Below are 18,833 nucleotides of genomic sequence, written 5' to 3'. Positions count from 1 at the left end.
TGATATTGTTAATAAATACTAATTGATGATAAAACTATACTGTCTGCATTCGTTATTATGAGAAGGAACAACTTGACTCTACTCTACCCTACTATCAGCTAAACATATAATGGCTATAAAAGTATTCACAATCTTTGTTATTGTTACCTATTTCAAAATGTATGGATAGAATATTCTATATTCTGTCCTTATCAATGATGCAAACGTTGGTCTTCATACCTATTCTAAATGGTTCCAATTGAAGGATCACTAAATATAAAAGAAAAATCTAATTTCTTTATATTTTCTGGAAGGAGAGCAAAGAAATTGATGTATCTTCCACTCAATTTCTGGGGGTAATAATTGATGAAAAATGTTGGAAAGGACAAATAATGTGTCACATGATAAACCACACTCTCATCACCAGCCACAGTGCCCCTTTTAAATCTATACTGTTTCAAAAGGTTCACCTTTTGTTGCTTTACAAAAAAGTTATGTATGTTTTCACATCTGTAAACTAGCTCTGGGGTGGTAACCAGACCACACACTCAGATAAATAGATAACTCATAACGATAGATAACTGCCCCCCACCTGTGTTCAGTTGTTATGATTGTGATTATTTCAGCTGTTCTCGACAGCTGTTCGGCTGGGCAGTGCATTTGAGAGGAACAAACCCATTATGAGCAACAAGCTGCTTTCAGAAGAACTTCGGGATAAAGGAACCCATCAGGAAATGGGTATAGAAATATTTAAAAGTCCTTGAATATCCACTGGCGCGTAAGACCATAATAAGGTGGCACTACCACCAGGACATGGCCTAGACCAAGCTGTCTTTCCAAGCTGGCCTAGACCAAGCTTGTGTCTCCAAGCTGGTCGAGGGTGCCTCTGGACAAGCTCAAGTTGGTCAAGGGAACAGACTACCAGCTCAGCAAGTCAGTGTTAAAACATCCAATCTGTGATCAAAATCTAGTTCTAGTTTCTTTATTATTTGTCATACAGAAATACAGAATACTTTGCATGAAATGTTTCGCTCCTGAGAGTGTGCTAGATAATAATAATAAGATAGTATAAATAAGTAAAAAATAGAAAGTCAAGAAGTCAAGTAAACAAGTGTAAACAACAATTGTTCAGTATACCTCTATATACAGTATGTACATCTGGTACGAAAATGGTGAGGTATAGCTTAGCTTGTGGTGCCACCTTGTGGTGGTGAGGTGGAATAAGGAAGAGATGTGCAATTCTCTTACCAATAATATAAATATAAAGTGTAAAGTGGGTGCTACAGTGTGTTGTTTATTTAAAGTGAGTGTGTGTGCTGTGGGTGTGTTGATGGCTTGTTATTGTTCATTGTTCAATCATTGTTCATTGAGCAATCATTGTTCATTGAGCATCCTGATGGCCTGGGGATAGAAGCTCCTTCTGAGTCTCTCTGTGCTTGCCATGAGACTCCGGTATCGCTTGCCTGACCGCAGCAGTTCAAAGAGGCAGTTGTTTGGGTGGCTGGAGTCTTTGATTATTCTCTTAGCCTTGCCCATGCACCGCTTGTAAAAGGCTTCGTTTTACATCGGTGAGTAAAACGGAATCCACATTCTGATTACAGTGGGTTAAAGGATCGATAGACAGCCACCGATTTTTGGCAACATTTTAGATTTCTTAATTATATCTTATTATAAAATAAGACGTTTGACACCAATATGAAAATAAATCTGTAATTCCAGTAAGGGGCAGGAGCTAAAACAACATCAAATCAAACAAACGACCAAGTCAAATGATTGGAACGAGCCAGCTGTCTATCAAAACCCTTTAGTGACACGCAGTTGCATGCGTACCAAGCTATCTATCCAAGCTGGCCGAGACCAAGCTGTCTATCCAAGCTGGCCGAGACCAAGCTGTCTATCCAAGCTGGCTGACCAAGCAAGGAGGAGACTAATCAGAGACGCAACTAAGAGGCCACTGGCCTCTACAAAGGACACTACAGCATTTTATGGCAAAGACTGGTCGCTATATGCATACCGGTATGTCAACAACAATACAGAGATCTCCTCATAGATCTGCCATGTATGTTAGGGTGGCAAGAAGGAGGCCACAACTCAACAAAGTCCACATTGAGTCCAGTTTCAACTACAGTATGTAAAAAATTAATTAAAGAAACATGTGGTCAGACGAAAATCAAGATAGAACCTTTTGGCCTAAATGCAAGGTGGCATCCTGTTAGCAGGCACTTGTCTGGATAGAAGGGAAAATGGATAGAGATAGATACTATTCATCCCCTTGGGGAAATTCAGGTATCCAGTAGCTCAGTGCAGTTGACAGACAATAAAAAGCGATAAAAAAGGACAACCAATACAACAAGCAAACAATGAAGGTCAGCACTGAAGTAAAAAAAAAAAAAAAAAAAGTTCCAATGAATACATAAATGGTAAATGGCTGCTTTTTATAAATGTCTGCTTTTTTATATAGCGCTTTTATCCAAAGCACTTTACAATTTGTTACTCACATTTTTACCCATTCACTCACACACCGACGGCGGAGGCAACCATGCAAGGTGCCAACCTGCTCATTGGGAGCAATTAGGGGTTAAGTGTCTTGCTCAAGGACACATCGACACGCTGCCCGGGAGGAGCGGCAATCGAACCGGGAACCTCCGGATTGTCAGACGACTGCTCTACCTCCTGAGCCACTGTCGCCCCAAATAAATGGTGAGCACTATTGCACAGTGTTAAGTCAAAAAATGAATTGCTATATAAAATTACAGTATAAAATTTTTAAATGAATTGCACATTGTCCAATGATGGAGCAAAACACAGAAGCATTCTTGAGTTAAACCCTGCTGCCCTCTGCAAGAACGTGGAAATGGAGAGGGAGGTTCACCTTTCTGGCATTCCAACGAGCCAACGCACATGAGCTGTAGCAACAGTGGAGTGGCTCAGAAACAACAGGGTGAATGTACTTGAGGCAGAGCCTCGACCTAAATCTCATTGAAAATCTGTGGAGAGCCCTGATGGTAACCATGCAGTTCTGTAAGGAAGTCTTTAGCCAAGCTGGAATGGTAAATGGCTGCATTTATATAGCGCTTTTATCCAGAAGCTTTACAATTTGTTCCTCACAGTTTACCCATTCACTGACTCACACATTCACACAGTGGTGATTTTACCACTGGGGCACCAGGGGCACGTGCCCCCCCTGAAATCTCAGGTGCCCCTGAGGTGCCACCCCAGATTTTTTTTTTTGCATCTCCTTAACAATTGTGTGTATTGAACACGGACAAGTTAAACTAACCTAAAGTTAGTTGTTCACCAACAATCTACAGACACAAACAAACACAGAACCGGACTGTTATATTAAATTAATTGATTCCTGTTTAACTTGTCCGTGTCCAGTCCTTTCGATTAGCCCCACCGTTCATTGTAAACAATTCTCGAAGACACTCTGATGTCACGAGACCGCCGCCATCTTGGTATAGGGGGACCATACGGATTTCTACCATCAAATGCATGCGTTGAGGTCCGTTTTTATTACATGTTTTATCACATTCTTGTTCATTTCATAACATTTTCATACGATTTGTTTTGAAAATATTGAGGCCAACATGGCATTTCACTATTTCGAAAGCCTTTCTGGTGATTCTAAGGCGAGATATGAGTCAAAGATCTCCCCCTGATTGACTTGACATAATGTCCATACACCTGCAGACATGGCCATCTCTCGAATACCCAAATTGAAGCTGCTGTGTTACGTTTTGTGATAATAACAAACACAGAAATCCAAATCGCAAGTTTTATATAATACCAGCTGATGCATCACGGAGGAAAAAGTGGCTGGTGGCTAACGTTCGGCTAACTCGCTCTGTGTTGTGGTCATGGTAGCTACATGCTAAGCTAACGTTAATTACATAATATCGAACCGATAGGAGCTTATCTTATCTAATCTTACGTGGTGGTACCACGTGTGCCACTACCCGATCAAACATCCACGTAAGATTAGATAAGATAAGCTCCTATCGGTTCGATATTATGTAATTAACGTTAGCTTAGCATGTAGCTACCACGACCACAACACAGAGCGAGTTAGCCGAACGTTAGCCACCAGCCACTGTTTCCTCCGTGATGGTATAAAACTTGTGATTTGGATTTCTGTTTTTGTCATTAGTACAACGCGTAACACAGCAGCTCTTTGGCATTGTGAAGGACTGAAGAAAATTCCGCTTGATAGTCTTTAATTTGACGCTTTAACGATCCGTTTCTGCACTAAATGAACTGTACACAATGTACCAGGCGGGGCAGTTTCCCCCCACGCTGCAGTTGCCTAGCAACAACAGACAGGAAGTTGACTTCAAGAATGATGCATGTAGTTACTGTGTGTTGTTGTAGCCACCGGTTAATTCGCGATTTTTTATTGGTTTGTCATGACAAACCAATTACATAATCCAACATATGTGTAAAGAAACAACATATTCCAGTTAACGGTATCTTTTTTTAATGATTCGTTGCGGCGAAATCAATACTTCCATTTGTATAAATTGCGTTAAGTGGAGCTGAGTATTGCTGCCTGGCTGAAGGGCTTGTCGCGGCTCATGCGCATGTGTGCGCTCGGCCAATCAGAGCGCAAAACGGGAACGCGGAAACACAACTGCGTTGTGGAAAGCATACACGCAATCTGGGCCCATAACCTGTTGTATATTTACCAGAGCTTGTTGCACAATACAGCATTTACAAGCAGAGGTGGTATTTAGTGATAGTGCCATCCAGTGGTAAAAGTACTACAAGAGAAAAGTCTGATCTGCTAATGAGTGGTCATTTATGTTAATACTTGGAGAAGTAAATAGTTGTCTGACAGCAGTGGAGGCAATAAAATATTATGTATGTACCTTGCATTCATACAAATACTTAAGTGAGAAAACACTTGTTTAAAATACTTTGTTTGATTTGTAACCAGTTGTATAAATGTAAATAAATAAGCACAGCACTGGTGGCACTGGCAATACAATATTTGAAACGATGCATGTACCTTTCACTCACATGCAAATACTTGAATTAATATGAATGTATAATTTCATGCCATGGGGCAACTTGATAGTGATACAATTAATTTAGTTTATTATTAATTTAATTTATTGAGTGATAAAACACTTTAAAATACTTGTACAGCACTACAATGGCTGCTCTGCTTCTGGTCTCCAGTCCAGTGGCCTTGCTGGCTATTGGGCTCAGACGAATGTTATTCTTACAATAGACCCCGTTACTGATATTGGGAGTTGTATATAATTTACTATTTCGCTCTGTCCTGGTGAATGACCTACAATGGCTAATATGTTTTAGGTTTGTTAATAGTAGACAGCCCTTGGGTGAACAATTATTGTTGTAATTAGGAATCTCTTTTGTAATGTCTATCAATATAATTACATTTTTATTTCTGTTTTAATTTTATTTATTCTATTTGATCTCTATTGTCTTGTCATTATTGCAATATGTTTCTGTCCTGTGATGTCTTATGTATTATTATTATTGTGTTGTTGTGTCTTTCATGTGAAAAAAGAGACTTGTACAGCAGTGGTGCCAATAAAATATTTTCTATGAACCCCAATGGCTGAAGAATTGTCTGATCTGCTATTGGTAAAATAATGGAACCTAATATACTTACCGTTATACCTTACCTGCTACACTTAGGCACCTGTCTAGATAAACCCAACTTCCTTTATACTTACCGGTCATACGTAGCTATATATATAAAAAAAATAAAAATGCATTTAAAAAAAAAATTATAGGCAAGGGACTGGGAGATTATTTAGTAGCAAAGTGCATGATAGTAAAAGACAGTATGAAGGTTAGTATTTCTTTTGAATTATCTAGTAATAGTAGTCATTCCACAAAACCAGTACGATTTTGACTTTGGCATTTCTAGATTTTTCACCAAATGTATTACTTTTCTGAAGATCCCACAACATTAAGGACATATTTAACTTCCAGAAAAACATCAAATCCCTATTATTATTGGTCATTATTCTATGATATGGGCACTATTCGTTTTCAATTCCGTTGTGAACACTATGAAAGCTGTGTGAATATGATTATTAAATGTACTTGTAATCAAATCTATATTTTCCTATTAATCAGATCACACTAATTAAATAATTGCAAATATAAAGATTACACAAGATCTCACACTTTTTCTATACTAAAGCCTGAAATTAGCACTTCTTGTGACAGCAACCTCATCATCTTTGATCAAAGATGTGGTTTAACTTCAGATGTTCAACAAACATTAAATTACTTTTTCATAAACTAAAAAATAAAAAATAAAAATTAATAAAAATGTAGGTGTGACAGGGTTGAGACTAGGCCTATAGGCTAGGGTAACAGGGTTGAAGATGGTAACAGGTAGGGCTGGGTTCAAAAAATCGATCTTCATTTGAATGAGCGATTATAGATTCATAATCCCAAGATCGCTATTATTATAATATTATTAGTCTCGTGTCCAGAATCTAAAAACACCACATCATGGTGTTTGAATCTAAAAACATGGATCAAGCATCACTCAAGTCACCGCCAGGTGCAAAGGCAGAGGTCTGGTTGCATTTTGGATTTTAAAAACATGACGACAGAGAAGAGCTGGACAAAAGCAAAGCCATATGTAAGCTGTGCAAAGTGGAGGCAAAATATTGTGGAAATACATCTAAAACCACTTACTGAGACATCACCCAGACGTGATATAAGCAAAAGCCAATGTTCCAATAAAAAGTATATTCATGTAACTGCTTGAGAGTCAATTCTTAATGTAAACATTGATATTTTTAACAATGCAACATGTTAGAGGGTTCTTTGAACCATTTATAGCATTGAATCGAATTGGAAATTGAATCGAATCCAGACCTTGTGAATCGGAATCGAATCGTTTTGGGAAATCAGTGGCGATACCCAGCCCTATTAACAGGGTTGAAGAGACAAATACATGTGTGTGTGTGTGTGTGTGTGTGTGTGTGTGTGTGTGTGTGTGTGTGTGCGTGTGATTGTTCGTAACTGACTCAGGCATGATGAGAGCCAAGCCTCTGGCCAAACAACATTTTTCTAGGCCTCAGGAGATGTTTACTAAAACGCATAACACTTAACATTGTTAACTGGCTGAACCTATTCTTAACTGCTTCTCTCCTCTCCTCGCTTGCTTCTCTCCTCTCCTTGCTTCTTTTGTAAGCTGCTCTCCACTTTTACGCTTCTGTCGCTGTTCCCTTGCACTTAAATCATTGATAAAAAAAAAACCCTGTCTCAAAAAAAATTCTCCATCTCTGGTGTTTACTCAGTCAGCAGGTATTTCTCCTTCTTTCAGGATCTTTTCTGCACGATACTGCTTCTGATACTGATGCTGCCCAGGGGGGGATTTAGGATTGTAGGAGATCCGGGGCTTAGCCCAGATAGGATTTTTTTTACTTCGACACCACAACCTTTAACTTATACCACCACCTTAAAGCGGACAAAAGGCACTAGAGAACACTTAAATTCACACCCTTTAATTAATGAAGCAAACTATAATAATTTATAATAATAATAATAATAATAATAATAATAATAATAATAATAATAATAATAATAATAATAATAATAATAATAATAATAATAATAATAATAATAATAATAATAATAATAATAATAATAATAATAATAATAATAATAATACACTGTTTGTATATGTAGCAGGGTGGATTATCCCTGCTTCGTGGGAACGGGTGTGCACAGCCACTGGGTAGCGAGACACAGTAGAGCTCCGTCTGACTGCACCTCCGTCTTTGGGTCTGGAGCGTCAACTGGAGGCCGGCAGTGGGAGTGGATGGGGCCCGGGATTTACCAACCTGGTCTGGTACTCTGGTCTTCCTCTCCCTTCCAGGGCGGTCAGCAGTACTCCCCAACTCGCTCTCACTTCCCCCAATTACTCCTTTAACCCTCCCACACCTAGTGACTGAATTGTAAATAAATAACTTAGTTCCCCCCGCAAGCAGTACCCTCCCTCAGTGACATTAGAAACCTTACAGTAAAAAGGGAAGAGTTGGATAGGAAGGGGTTAATGGTATTAACGTTACCCACACCAAAACAGTTGTTTATAGGCTCAGGAAGGGACACGCACACAGAACTCCCACTAATTCTTTATAGTTAATTGTACTGTTCAGTTACAAAGATTTAATGGCAATGGTTTAAATAGGATGGAATCTTACCATTACCCAAGTTGTAACTCAATACCTTCTAGACACTTATATTATACACCAATGTGCTTGACTCATCACCCACGTCTGGGTTAGTACCAGGGATAATACCTCTCTCAGGCTTTAATTATATGATAAGGATAGTACCTCTCTAAGGCTTTACTTATGATACCACTGGTCAGTAACCTTCCCGCAGGGGAAGGGTTAATTAGATGGGAAATTATTATTAAAGAACAAACACGTTATCACACTCAAAGGAAATGAAAAAGGTGGGCCCACTTTACCAAAACAAAAGTCCTATACTAATGCCGGCATGTAATGTTTATGGGGTACCCCTATGAACTGTAGTTAGCAACGTTAGCTTCACCCGTAGGCCGCATCACACTGTGTACTGTGCAATAAGATACTGAGCACCGAAGCTCTAATGTACTCAACCAAGATGGCGGCCTCGCCGCACCACCACTGTCCGAGTGATAAGATGGCGTCGAACGCTCTCGTCACGGGGCGCTAGCAAGCGGGGCTGGAGCAGAGGGAGCAGTAGCGGGCTGAGAGCGCGTGCTGGGTGATGGTGACCTCTGCTGGACGGGACGAACTCCCGTGCTGGGCTGAAGACAGCCGGTGCAGAGCAGATGCCGAACGCCGGCGAAGACAGGCGGTTGGCGGCCGGTGCTGGGTCGATGCGCGACAATAATCTGGCCCTACCTTAACTGAAGCTACTCTGTGGGTCCCAGACAGCCCTCCTTCTAGCCGCAACATACAATGACGCAGGGTGCCTCTAAACACCGGTCCTCTTCAAGCCACGCTGGCTGGGCACCTCACTGGAGGGGATATCTTTAACATAAGCCAACACTTGGCTATACCGCTTGTCTTCTAGAATAACTCGTAGTATCACTAGGGTTGTTCAGTGGGGACATGCAACACGCTACTACGCTTATATTTCTGATATAACCCGTAATATACTCAAGTTCAATACGTTCACCCGTGTGGTCCACAACGGGGCTCAACGACACACGTCCTTCTCGGTTCACGTTCAACGCCGAAGAGGCTGGCCCTCCTCACTTCCGTTCCCGTTGACTTGCTTCCTTCTCCGTCTCTCTCGTACGCTCCGCCTGCCACCGCCGCCCCCTGCTGGTACCGCCAACTAGCCCCACAGGAAGCACTGGGTGGATAGAATATGATCCAGTTTACTGTTTATAATCCATATTCCAGCCGGTGAGAGAAGGAGAAACCTGCGTCATTGTTCGAGGGAATATCAATGGAAACTAGTTAATATGTCTTGGTGCACCAAGGGGAGATAAAAGGCAAGTCAGCACTTCTGAATAATAGCCACATATTCAGGGTGCTACATATAGCACCTTTCATACAAGAATTGCAGCTCAAAGTGCTTCACAGCAGTACAAAAAGACAGGCATAAAATGAGCACAACATTGGCAGATCAAGAGCAATGCATAAAGTGCAAACATAAAGCATAAAATAGATAGCAGTAAAATAGACAAAGTCAAGGTAAGACATAGAACATTAAATCACATCGTTTTTCATATTAGGATCTAAGATCTAGGGTTAACTCGCCGAACGTTGAGCGCCAGGACCCCCGAAAACCAGAGTATAGTCGGGTTTTCATCGTTGTTTCTTTTATTCGATATTTCCATTCATAAAGACATGCCGGCAGCCTGTGTTATCACTGGGGATGGGTCTGAGATCTCAAAAGTCCAATACCACCGCCTAACACCTTGCGGCCGCTATTGCACTCCATTTGAAATGATGTGGCTTGGTGTCTGTCATTTTGGAAATGACACCAGACCACCCTGAAACTACACTCATATTCACGACGATATAAAACGGAAATGTATGGATGGAAAAATGATCTGTTTTTTGCACCTTGACCGGAAGAAACTCAATGACAATCGACTATATTATTAGATCCATAGCTATAATATATAATATAGCTTTAGGCCTGCAAACACAGCCACGTATCCCCATGTTAAAAGGCGCTGGCCTTTCAACAGTAACAGTAAACAGCGCCTTTTGGCACTGAAAGTGTTAATATGCATCTTTGTTTACGGTTTGCTTATCACTGATACAAAGTAAAATAGTGCAGTGCAATAAAATAGTTAGTAAAATAGAATAAAATAATGCAATAGTGCATTGCAATAAAATAGTTATCATCGTATTTTTTCGGGAGGCCGGTAAGGAGTGTAGTCGAGTCGGCTTGAGATAAAGGCATGGATCTGGTTTTCAGCGTCCTTTTGATTTATAAATGGCCGTACTTTAGCTATGTTTCTAAGGTGGAAGAATTATGTTTTTGTCAACTTGTTGATTGTGATTTAAAGCTTTGGTCTGAGTCTACCATAACACCAAGACCACTCAAATACAGTTAGCAGCTGGATAGACTACAGATGGAAATTAGCTTCTGCTAAATCTGGTGCAAACATATTTTCATGTAACAATGATTAATTGTCCAAAAAAAAATAAAAAATTGTTTTGTTTGTGAACATAGATTCGGGGCTTTTCAGAAAACATTCGGGGGTTGAGCCCAAGTAGCCACCCCCTAGCCCCGCCCCAGTGCCTCTGATACTGATACTGCCTCTGATACAGCCTCTGATACAGCCTCTGCATTCAAGAAGAAGAAGAAGTCTTTATTTGTCATGCAGCAACACACACACATGTAAGATGGGCGACACACAGAACACACACACACACACACACACACACACACACACACACACACACACACACACACACACACACACACACACACACACACACACACACACACACACACACACACACACACACACACACACACACACACACACACACACACACACACACACACACACGCTTGCTTGTGGTTGTCCATCAAAGTCAGATGATGACGGCCACTTCTAACAATGAGTCCTTTGATGGCTGTATAATCCTATCCTGGATCCACAAGTCCTATTGCAGGTAGGACATGTAAATGCTGTGGTAGTGGTAACAGGAGCTGCAGGTGTATTCCTCCTGAGTCTCCTCTCCTGTCTCCTGGCCGTCCTTTCCTCCTCCATCATATGGGTCCCATCCAGGCACCGCCAACGCCAGGTGTCACGGTCAGCAGCAGCATCCTCCAGCGCCTCAGGTCTGATTCCGCACCACCTCAACGTAGTCTTCAGCTGGTCTTTCATCACAGATGAAATGCCTCTCTGCGCTTGACCCATCCCGTCGTCCTTCCCCCCAAGACTGGGAGCAGACACGGCCTACGGTGTGGGCCGCGCCCGGGGACAAATCCAAGCGCTCCTGTCCAGGAATGCGACAGAGTTAGCAATCTGTTCTGCATGTTTTTCCATTGGGTTTATCTCTTTGGGGGGGGGGGGGGGGGGGGGGGGGGCACCTTGCGAGCACAGGGAGAACATGCAAACTTCACACAGAAAGGCCCAAGCGGGAATAGCAACCCAGGACCTTCTTGCTGTGAGGCGACAGTGTTAATCACTACACCACCGTGCCGCCTGTTATGGACTCATACATATCTGTAGATGTTTCAATTGATGTAATTAAATCAAACATTATTTCTAACTGAGATGTGAAAATCTAGGCAAAAACTTTGTATGAGAATAAAACACCCTTTATGTAATTCTAATAAGCTTATTATGACTGTTAACAAGATACACTTCACTAATGCACACACATACGTGCACACGCATTTGCACAAGCATGCACACACACAGCTTTACATTATTACATTCAACATGTGGTATAAGAATGTTGATCAAATACAATTATTAATTTAAATAATTGGATAACTTCAAGTTATAAAACCAAATATAGTTATAAAAGAAGGTAGTAGCTTGCCTGTTCCTGCATGATGTTGTGCAGAAGACTTATATGATGTTACTTCCCGTTGATAATGGCACATAAGGATCAGTTCATAATTTTTATGGGGGGGGGGAATGATTTGTGTAACGGAGTTGAGGGTTACTGAGGTACGGAACTAAATAATGTGATTTTATTGAATCATCATGAATGTAAATGGCATGTGAATGGCAAAATGTATGGTCTCTTTTCTAATTGTATTAGTCATATCCCAGGTAAACCTTCATCGAAGGCCATGAGGGACATGATAAAATAGGTGGTGTCAACTGAAAAAACAAGATCATTTTGAGATTTTTTTTTTAAATTGTATTAAAGGGGAAATTTTTTTTTATATAAAAAGCTTTTTAAAATATATTTTGGTGACCCAATAGATAAAATACACTTGGTAGATCAAAAGATCAAAATAAAAAGTGCTGGCACTACTAGTTGGTTCAGGATTTGAGATGTGTAATTTGTAAACGTCTGCCATCTAGTGGCGGTCGAGGCTCATGAGCGCAAACATCTGAACTCGATTGCTTTCCCCTTTTTCCGATCACAGACTTCCAACCAGCGCTGATGCAATACACTGACAGGTCCAGCCGGCTTCGACTCATCGTCATCATCATCAACATAGGTCTTTCACGCTGAATAATTAACTATTTTGGTAAGTTGACAGGCCGTACAGTGTGGTTTTCTGATATAGGATATAATGAAACCAGTCACGTGTAATAATAATAAAGGGTTACTTGGTCATCAATAAGCAGAGCGAGAGAACATTGCCTACACATGGTTAGTGAGCTAGCAAGCTAGCAATAGCCTGTTCATTCAATCTCAACGTGCCAATAGTGAGCTGGCTAGTAAGTAAGTTATTTAGCATGTTAGCTGTGTGACTAACCAGTGAATTCCGTATAGCGCTCACTCAGCGAACCTCCCTGCTTTTAAAGATTGATTGATTGATTGATTGATTGATTGATTGATTGAAAACTTTATTAACAGATTGCAGAATGGGTACAGTACAGCTCAATACATACATACAATTGTTAAGGGGATGCAGACCAGAGAAAGACTTTCGTCTTGTTTACATCACACACATGACATACATATAGACAGTACTGCTACATCTATACATTTATGACATACCAGATTTGCAAATACACTACTGTTTGTGATACAAAAAGTGTCCAGAAAAGAGTGTATACATTTGACGTAGAAACTGTACATTGGAGGAGGTTGGGTAGGTGGGGAGGGGGGGGGGACGACGACATTTGTGATGTCACAAAAGAAGAAGAAGAAGAGCAGCAGTGTGCATCTTGAAACAGGACTGAACAGATAGACTAAACATTAATTAAGTTCTAAAAATAGTATACTGGTGTTATTATTATTATGTTATCACACCTCTTCTTTTCATTAAGTAGGAGGCCACAGGCGCAATGGCAGAACAGCTGAGCCCAGATGAGAAGTTCCACCTCATCACAAGGAACCTGCAGGTGGGACACACACACACACACACACACACACACACACACACACACACACACACACACACACACACACACACAGTGACTGGTCTTTCCTATAGCTAGGTCTTACCATAATTATGTATTATTGATACTGTGTGTGTGTGTGTGTGTGTGTGTGTGTGTGTGTGTGTGTGTGTGTGTGTGTGTGTGTGTGTGTGTGTGTGTGTGTGTGTGTGTGTTGTAGGAGGTTCTTGGTGAGGACAAACTGAAGCAGGTCCTCCAGGAGAGAGAGTTGAAGGTGTACTGGGGAACAGCCACCACAGGCAAACCCCACATTGCCTACTTCGTCCCCATGTCCAAGATAGCAGACTTCCTCAAGGCTGGATGTGAGGTGGGTTGTCGGTCTTTCCCTCTAGGTTGGCCATGTACTATGGCTGTGTAGTGTGATGGTTATCCTTAGCAATGCTAGAGGGAGTTATTCAGTGGACCCATAAACATGTTGATGTGAATAATTTTTACAAGATTTAACATGTAGTTAAAGGTGCGTAGATCCCTTACAGGCAGTTTACTGAGAGCCAGTTCCTGGTGAAAAGTACTGATTTGTCTGCACCCAGCACATTGATTGATTGATTGATTGAAAACTTTATTAAGAGATTGCAGAATGGGTACAATACAGTACGGCTCAATACAAACAATTGTTAAGGGGATGCAGACCAGAAAAATACTTTCGTCTTGTTTACATCAGGGTCCCCCATTTTCAATTCATCATGACATTTATGACATACACGACATACAGATATTCAGTACTGTTACATCCAGACATTTATGACATACAAGATATACAAATATACAGTATTGTTTCAGAGAAAGAGATCATGAAAAAAAATATATACGTTCGAGGGGGAAGAAACGGTACATTGGAGGGGGTTTGGTGGGTGGATGGTTTTGACATTTACCGGGGCCAGTTTCGAATTGCAGCCACCCGTAGGTGCTCTTTCAGAGCGGTTTTGAAGGAGGGTAGGGATTCACATAATTTTACGGCTGTGAGTAGGGCGTTCCACATTGTTGTGGCATAATTGCGAAACATGTTTAGTCCCTTGTTTGAGCCGAATCTGGGTTGAACATGATTTGTGGAATGATGCACAATGTGCCAGGGTGCAATACTGCATTTGTGTAGATGGGCTAATTCTGTACTTTAATATTTTGCAGTGAGCTGACCGCTCCCTCTAGGTGTTAGGCCTGTCCCCTCTGGGGACCACCACATCTTTTGCATCACAATAATATTCACACATGTAGCCAAGAGTAAATACCCTAACCCAGGGGTCGGCAACCTGCGGCTCCGAGGCCGCATCAGCTGCGGCTCCCTGGCCAAAAAAAAATAATATTTATTTTTAATTTATTTTGCTTTTTAAAGATCGATGTCATACTGTGACACTGAAATGAAAAAATATTTCATCAACTAAGATATTTAGTCAACAAAACTGGGATGCTCGATATTGGCTTTTTTACCGATACCGATATACCGATATTGTCCAACTCTTTAATTTCCGATACCGATATCAACCGATACCGATATATGCAGGGTTCCCCCCCCCCCCCCCCCAATTTTTTTTAATAATTTCAGGTAATTAACACTTTGACTGCCATGAAACGTCTTTTGACGTCATTGCGGGCCATGCTCAAGTTGCCGGAGGACGCTGTACAGCGTCCTTATATCAATATTTCAAAAATCTGCGATCTGATTCATATGTCCCCTCCGCTGGCCTGAGATCCACCAGCAGGACCCACTGAGCTCTCTGGCGGTTCAGGAGCGCCATCTGGTGGCCGATTGGCGCAATCGCCAAACAGGATGTGCCATAGAGGTTGTGCTAGACGTCCGTAGTACTTCCGGGTGCTCGCTATAGGTCATGGGACTCTGGCTCGTCACGCTACACAGTGATCGATTGGCAATAACTCGATAAACAACATGATTTGGACGTATATACCATTATACAAGCTGGAGATGGACCGGGTAAAAATATATCCCATAATGATAAGATTTCTACTCTACGATGATCGCCCAACGGCGCGCGGAGACTGGGGTGAGTTTCAGCGTGTAACGTTACCACCTTCGATACTAACTGCTATTATCAACATTTGACCCACATTAGATGATTGGTATAACGCTGCCCACGGAATTATAAACGCCCCCTCGCCCATCCGGTCAACATCAGATGACGTGTAGTAACTTCTAGAAGTACGTCTAGTTGGAATTTTTTATATCGCGCTGATTGCCATCAAACTGTATTTCATCATCAATATAATGCATTTGGGGCTATATATCACGTTCTGGAGAAAGCTGCAGAAAGAGATGAAAACATACTTATACATTAGACCATACTTTACTATGAATATGTGAATGAAAAAGTTTAACGTTGCTACACAATGAACAATACATATAGGACTTTGAATGGGCCCTAATAATGGCAATGTAGCAATAGAATTTAAAAAGTTATAGCCCTGCAAAGAAGGGGACTTTCTCCATAGACAAATAGAGCCGGCAACCTATGGTATATCATGAATTTAACCCAAGGCAACCAAAGTGTTAAGGGCGTTTTCACACCTGGCTCGTTTGGAGCTGTTGATCCGAAACCTGGAGCGTTTCCCCCCTATTTCGGTTCAGTTGGGCATATAAGAACACAGCAATCACATTCTGTTGAGGAACAAAACAAGCGGGCCGAGACCACCTAGAGAGGGTGGTCTCGGCGCACTTCCAAACGAACCCGACGCGACTCGTACGCTGTGAGAATGCAATCGACTTAAGGCGAGACACGGCAGGTGAAAAAGACGTTTTTTGTAAATTTTTGGGTCAATTTTGAGATTGTGCTATTTTGCTTCTATTGGACTATTGGAAAGGAAACGTTCAAAATACACATTTAGGTGTTTATTTTACTACACTTTGTCATGCTGCGCCTGTTGATTTTGCAGCATTCCGAATTCAGATCACCGGCATTATGAGGTACAGCTGTCTCGCGCTGAGAGCTTGTCACAAGCACCGAGATCTCATTGGGCTGGTGCAGATTTCTGATAGCGTGATTGGTTCAGGTGCATCACATGCTCTGACATCCTGTTCTGTAGCAGTTTGATAATTGAGTGCAGTCTGTGCGAAACAGATCAGTACCGCAAAAGTGTCTATACTGTACATCCACACGTATCCACGACTCAACCAGGAACGATGTGGCGTTTGATGTGAATGTGCGCATGGTTCCCCCCCCCCCCCCCCTCTCTCTCTCTCTCTCTCTCTCTCTCTCTCTCTCTCTCTCTCTCTCTCTCTCTCTCTCTCTCTCTCTCTCTCTCTGGTCATCAGTAAAGTCAGGCTCGAGTCAGGGTTAGGGGGGGGGGGGGGGACACACCCCAAAATCTGACCAATGAGTGACAGTTTGCTCTCGCGTGCATTTGTTTTGTGTGAACACAAACGAACTAAAGGACAAGTGCAACATTGTATCATAATAGTCCCTGTGTCTCCCTGAATCGGAACAAAGCAAACGAACTACAGGTGTGAAAACACCCTAACATTACATATCTCTTGTTGTGGAATTAACACAACATTATGCATACTTTTGACAATAAGTTAAATCAGAATGTGTTCTTACTTGCTTGCCTGGGTAAATAAAGGTTATAGAAATGTAAAAAACAAATTAAATAAAAATTTTATTTTTATTTTACCGATACCGATATTTTCCGATATCACATTTTAATGCCGATATCGGCCGATAATATCGGTAGGCCGATAATATTACCTGTATGCCTGATATGTGGTGCGAAATTTGCGAACAACGAAAAATGTACTTTTTATTTTATAGATTTTCCACAAATAAGGGAAGGATAGAGCTGCATAGTTCAGGGTTTTATTTCAAAGTAGGTCTACAGATGCCAGTGTTTTTTCTCCTTTTCTGTGTTTTATTTCAAAGTAGGTCTACACATGGTAGTCTTTTTTCAAAGTGGACTACTTTTTATTTTATAAATGTTCCACAAATAAGGGAAGGACTCAAATATACCTGAATAGTTCAGGGTTTTATTTCAAAGTCGGTCTACAGACACCAGTGTTTTGTCTCCTCTTCTGTGTTTTATTAAAAAATAGGTCTACACAGCCAGTATTTTTTCTCCTCTTCATAAGAGTTTGAGGTTTTCCCTTGTTATAACAGGTAAAAACAGCAATAAAAAGTCAACATTTTTCTTTTTGTTGCTTTATAATCCCATTAATGCAACAAACTGTGTGCTATAAGTATAAAGTATAATAAATCGCAAATTACTTTGGGTATGCAATTGTCAGGCGTTTTATGCTAAATGTGGGGTATGCTTGGGGATATATAAAACGTTATACACTGTGTTATCTTCATTTTAAGGGTAAATAGGTTGTGCGGCTCCCTGAGCATTTTATTTTGTGGGACGGGGGAAAAGTGGCTCTTTTGATAGTAAAGGTTGCTGACCCCTGCCCTAACCCTATCAAAACAGCAGTCAAAGTGTATATTTTCAGCACTACGTTTGTTTAGCAATGATTTGAAGTGTTATTAGCGGACAGTGTTTCCCCCGAAAAAAAAATCAGCAGCGGTGCTGTGCCTCTAGGGCGGTCCGGGGCGAAAAATAAAGAGGCTAGATCTATGATGAACTTTGTGCTCAAAACACAAAATCGACTAGACTGCAGTGCTTTCTCCCTGCAGCCTTTTCCTCAGGTCAGTCTTTTACATTAAGCACAGCCCAAATGAAATGATAAAAAAATATATATACGGTGTATATATATATATATATAATTTATTTTAATAAAAAAAAATGTTATAGTCTAGTTCATAGCAGCGGCGGTCCTAATTCAGCAGCGGCGCAGCACAGCTGCTGAATGCATATAGGGGAAACACTGGCGGAAATCCGGAAAACTGATTATTTAGACGGGAAGCACTCATGAAATCGTTATAGTGTAGAGAAAGAGGAGGCCCAGGGCTTTTGATGGACGTCTAATTTTCATAAAACTTCACGACCAGCTGACGACAAAATCTTTTTTCTTACAAGCATTGACTGAAATATCTTGTTTACTGTATATATCTCACAGGTTGAACAAACCTCAACGTTATTGCCATAAAAATAATGTATATTGTTTCTTTACCTTTCTGTGAACGTCTATGAAAAAAAAAATGCTTTTGGTCATTGTCAGCATGGTGTTATTCACTGTCAAAAAAAATTATAATAGAGAATTTATATTCTCCTTATGGTCATTACAATTTACTCAAGCATAGTAACAGACACAATATTTCTGACACTGGGAATACATAGATGTCCCTAGATACCAAGAACATATTGTAGAAGTGGAGCAATCTTCCATTTACTGTCTTGGGTATGTACTTTTAGG

General features: G+C 40.9%; 1 protein-coding gene across 1 annotated transcript in view; it reads left to right on the top strand.

Moving 5' to 3' along the window:
• The first annotated feature begins 12,569 nt into the window (after positions 1-12,569).
• Positions 12,570-18,833, top strand: part of yars1 (tyrosyl-tRNA synthetase 1) — a 39,075-nt gene continuing 32,811 nt past the window's right edge. The window contains exons 1-3 of the mRNA XM_084313581.1: positions 12,570-12,657; positions 13,409-13,480; positions 13,698-13,844. Coding sequence (XP_084169707.1) covers positions 13,424-13,480; positions 13,698-13,844 — 204 coding nt within the window. The 5' untranslated portion in view covers positions 12,570-12,657; positions 13,409-13,423. The remainder of the gene's footprint in view (positions 12,658-13,408; positions 13,481-13,697; positions 13,845-18,833) is intronic.

The sequence above is a fragment of the Notolepis coatsorum genome, assembly GCF_963971535.1.
Source record: "Notolepis coatsorum genome assembly, chromosome: 4".
Taxonomy (NCBI): Eukaryota; Metazoa; Chordata; class Actinopteri; order Aulopiformes; family Paralepididae; genus Notolepis; species Notolepis coatsorum.
This window is presented reverse-complemented; position numbering and strand designations above follow the sequence as displayed.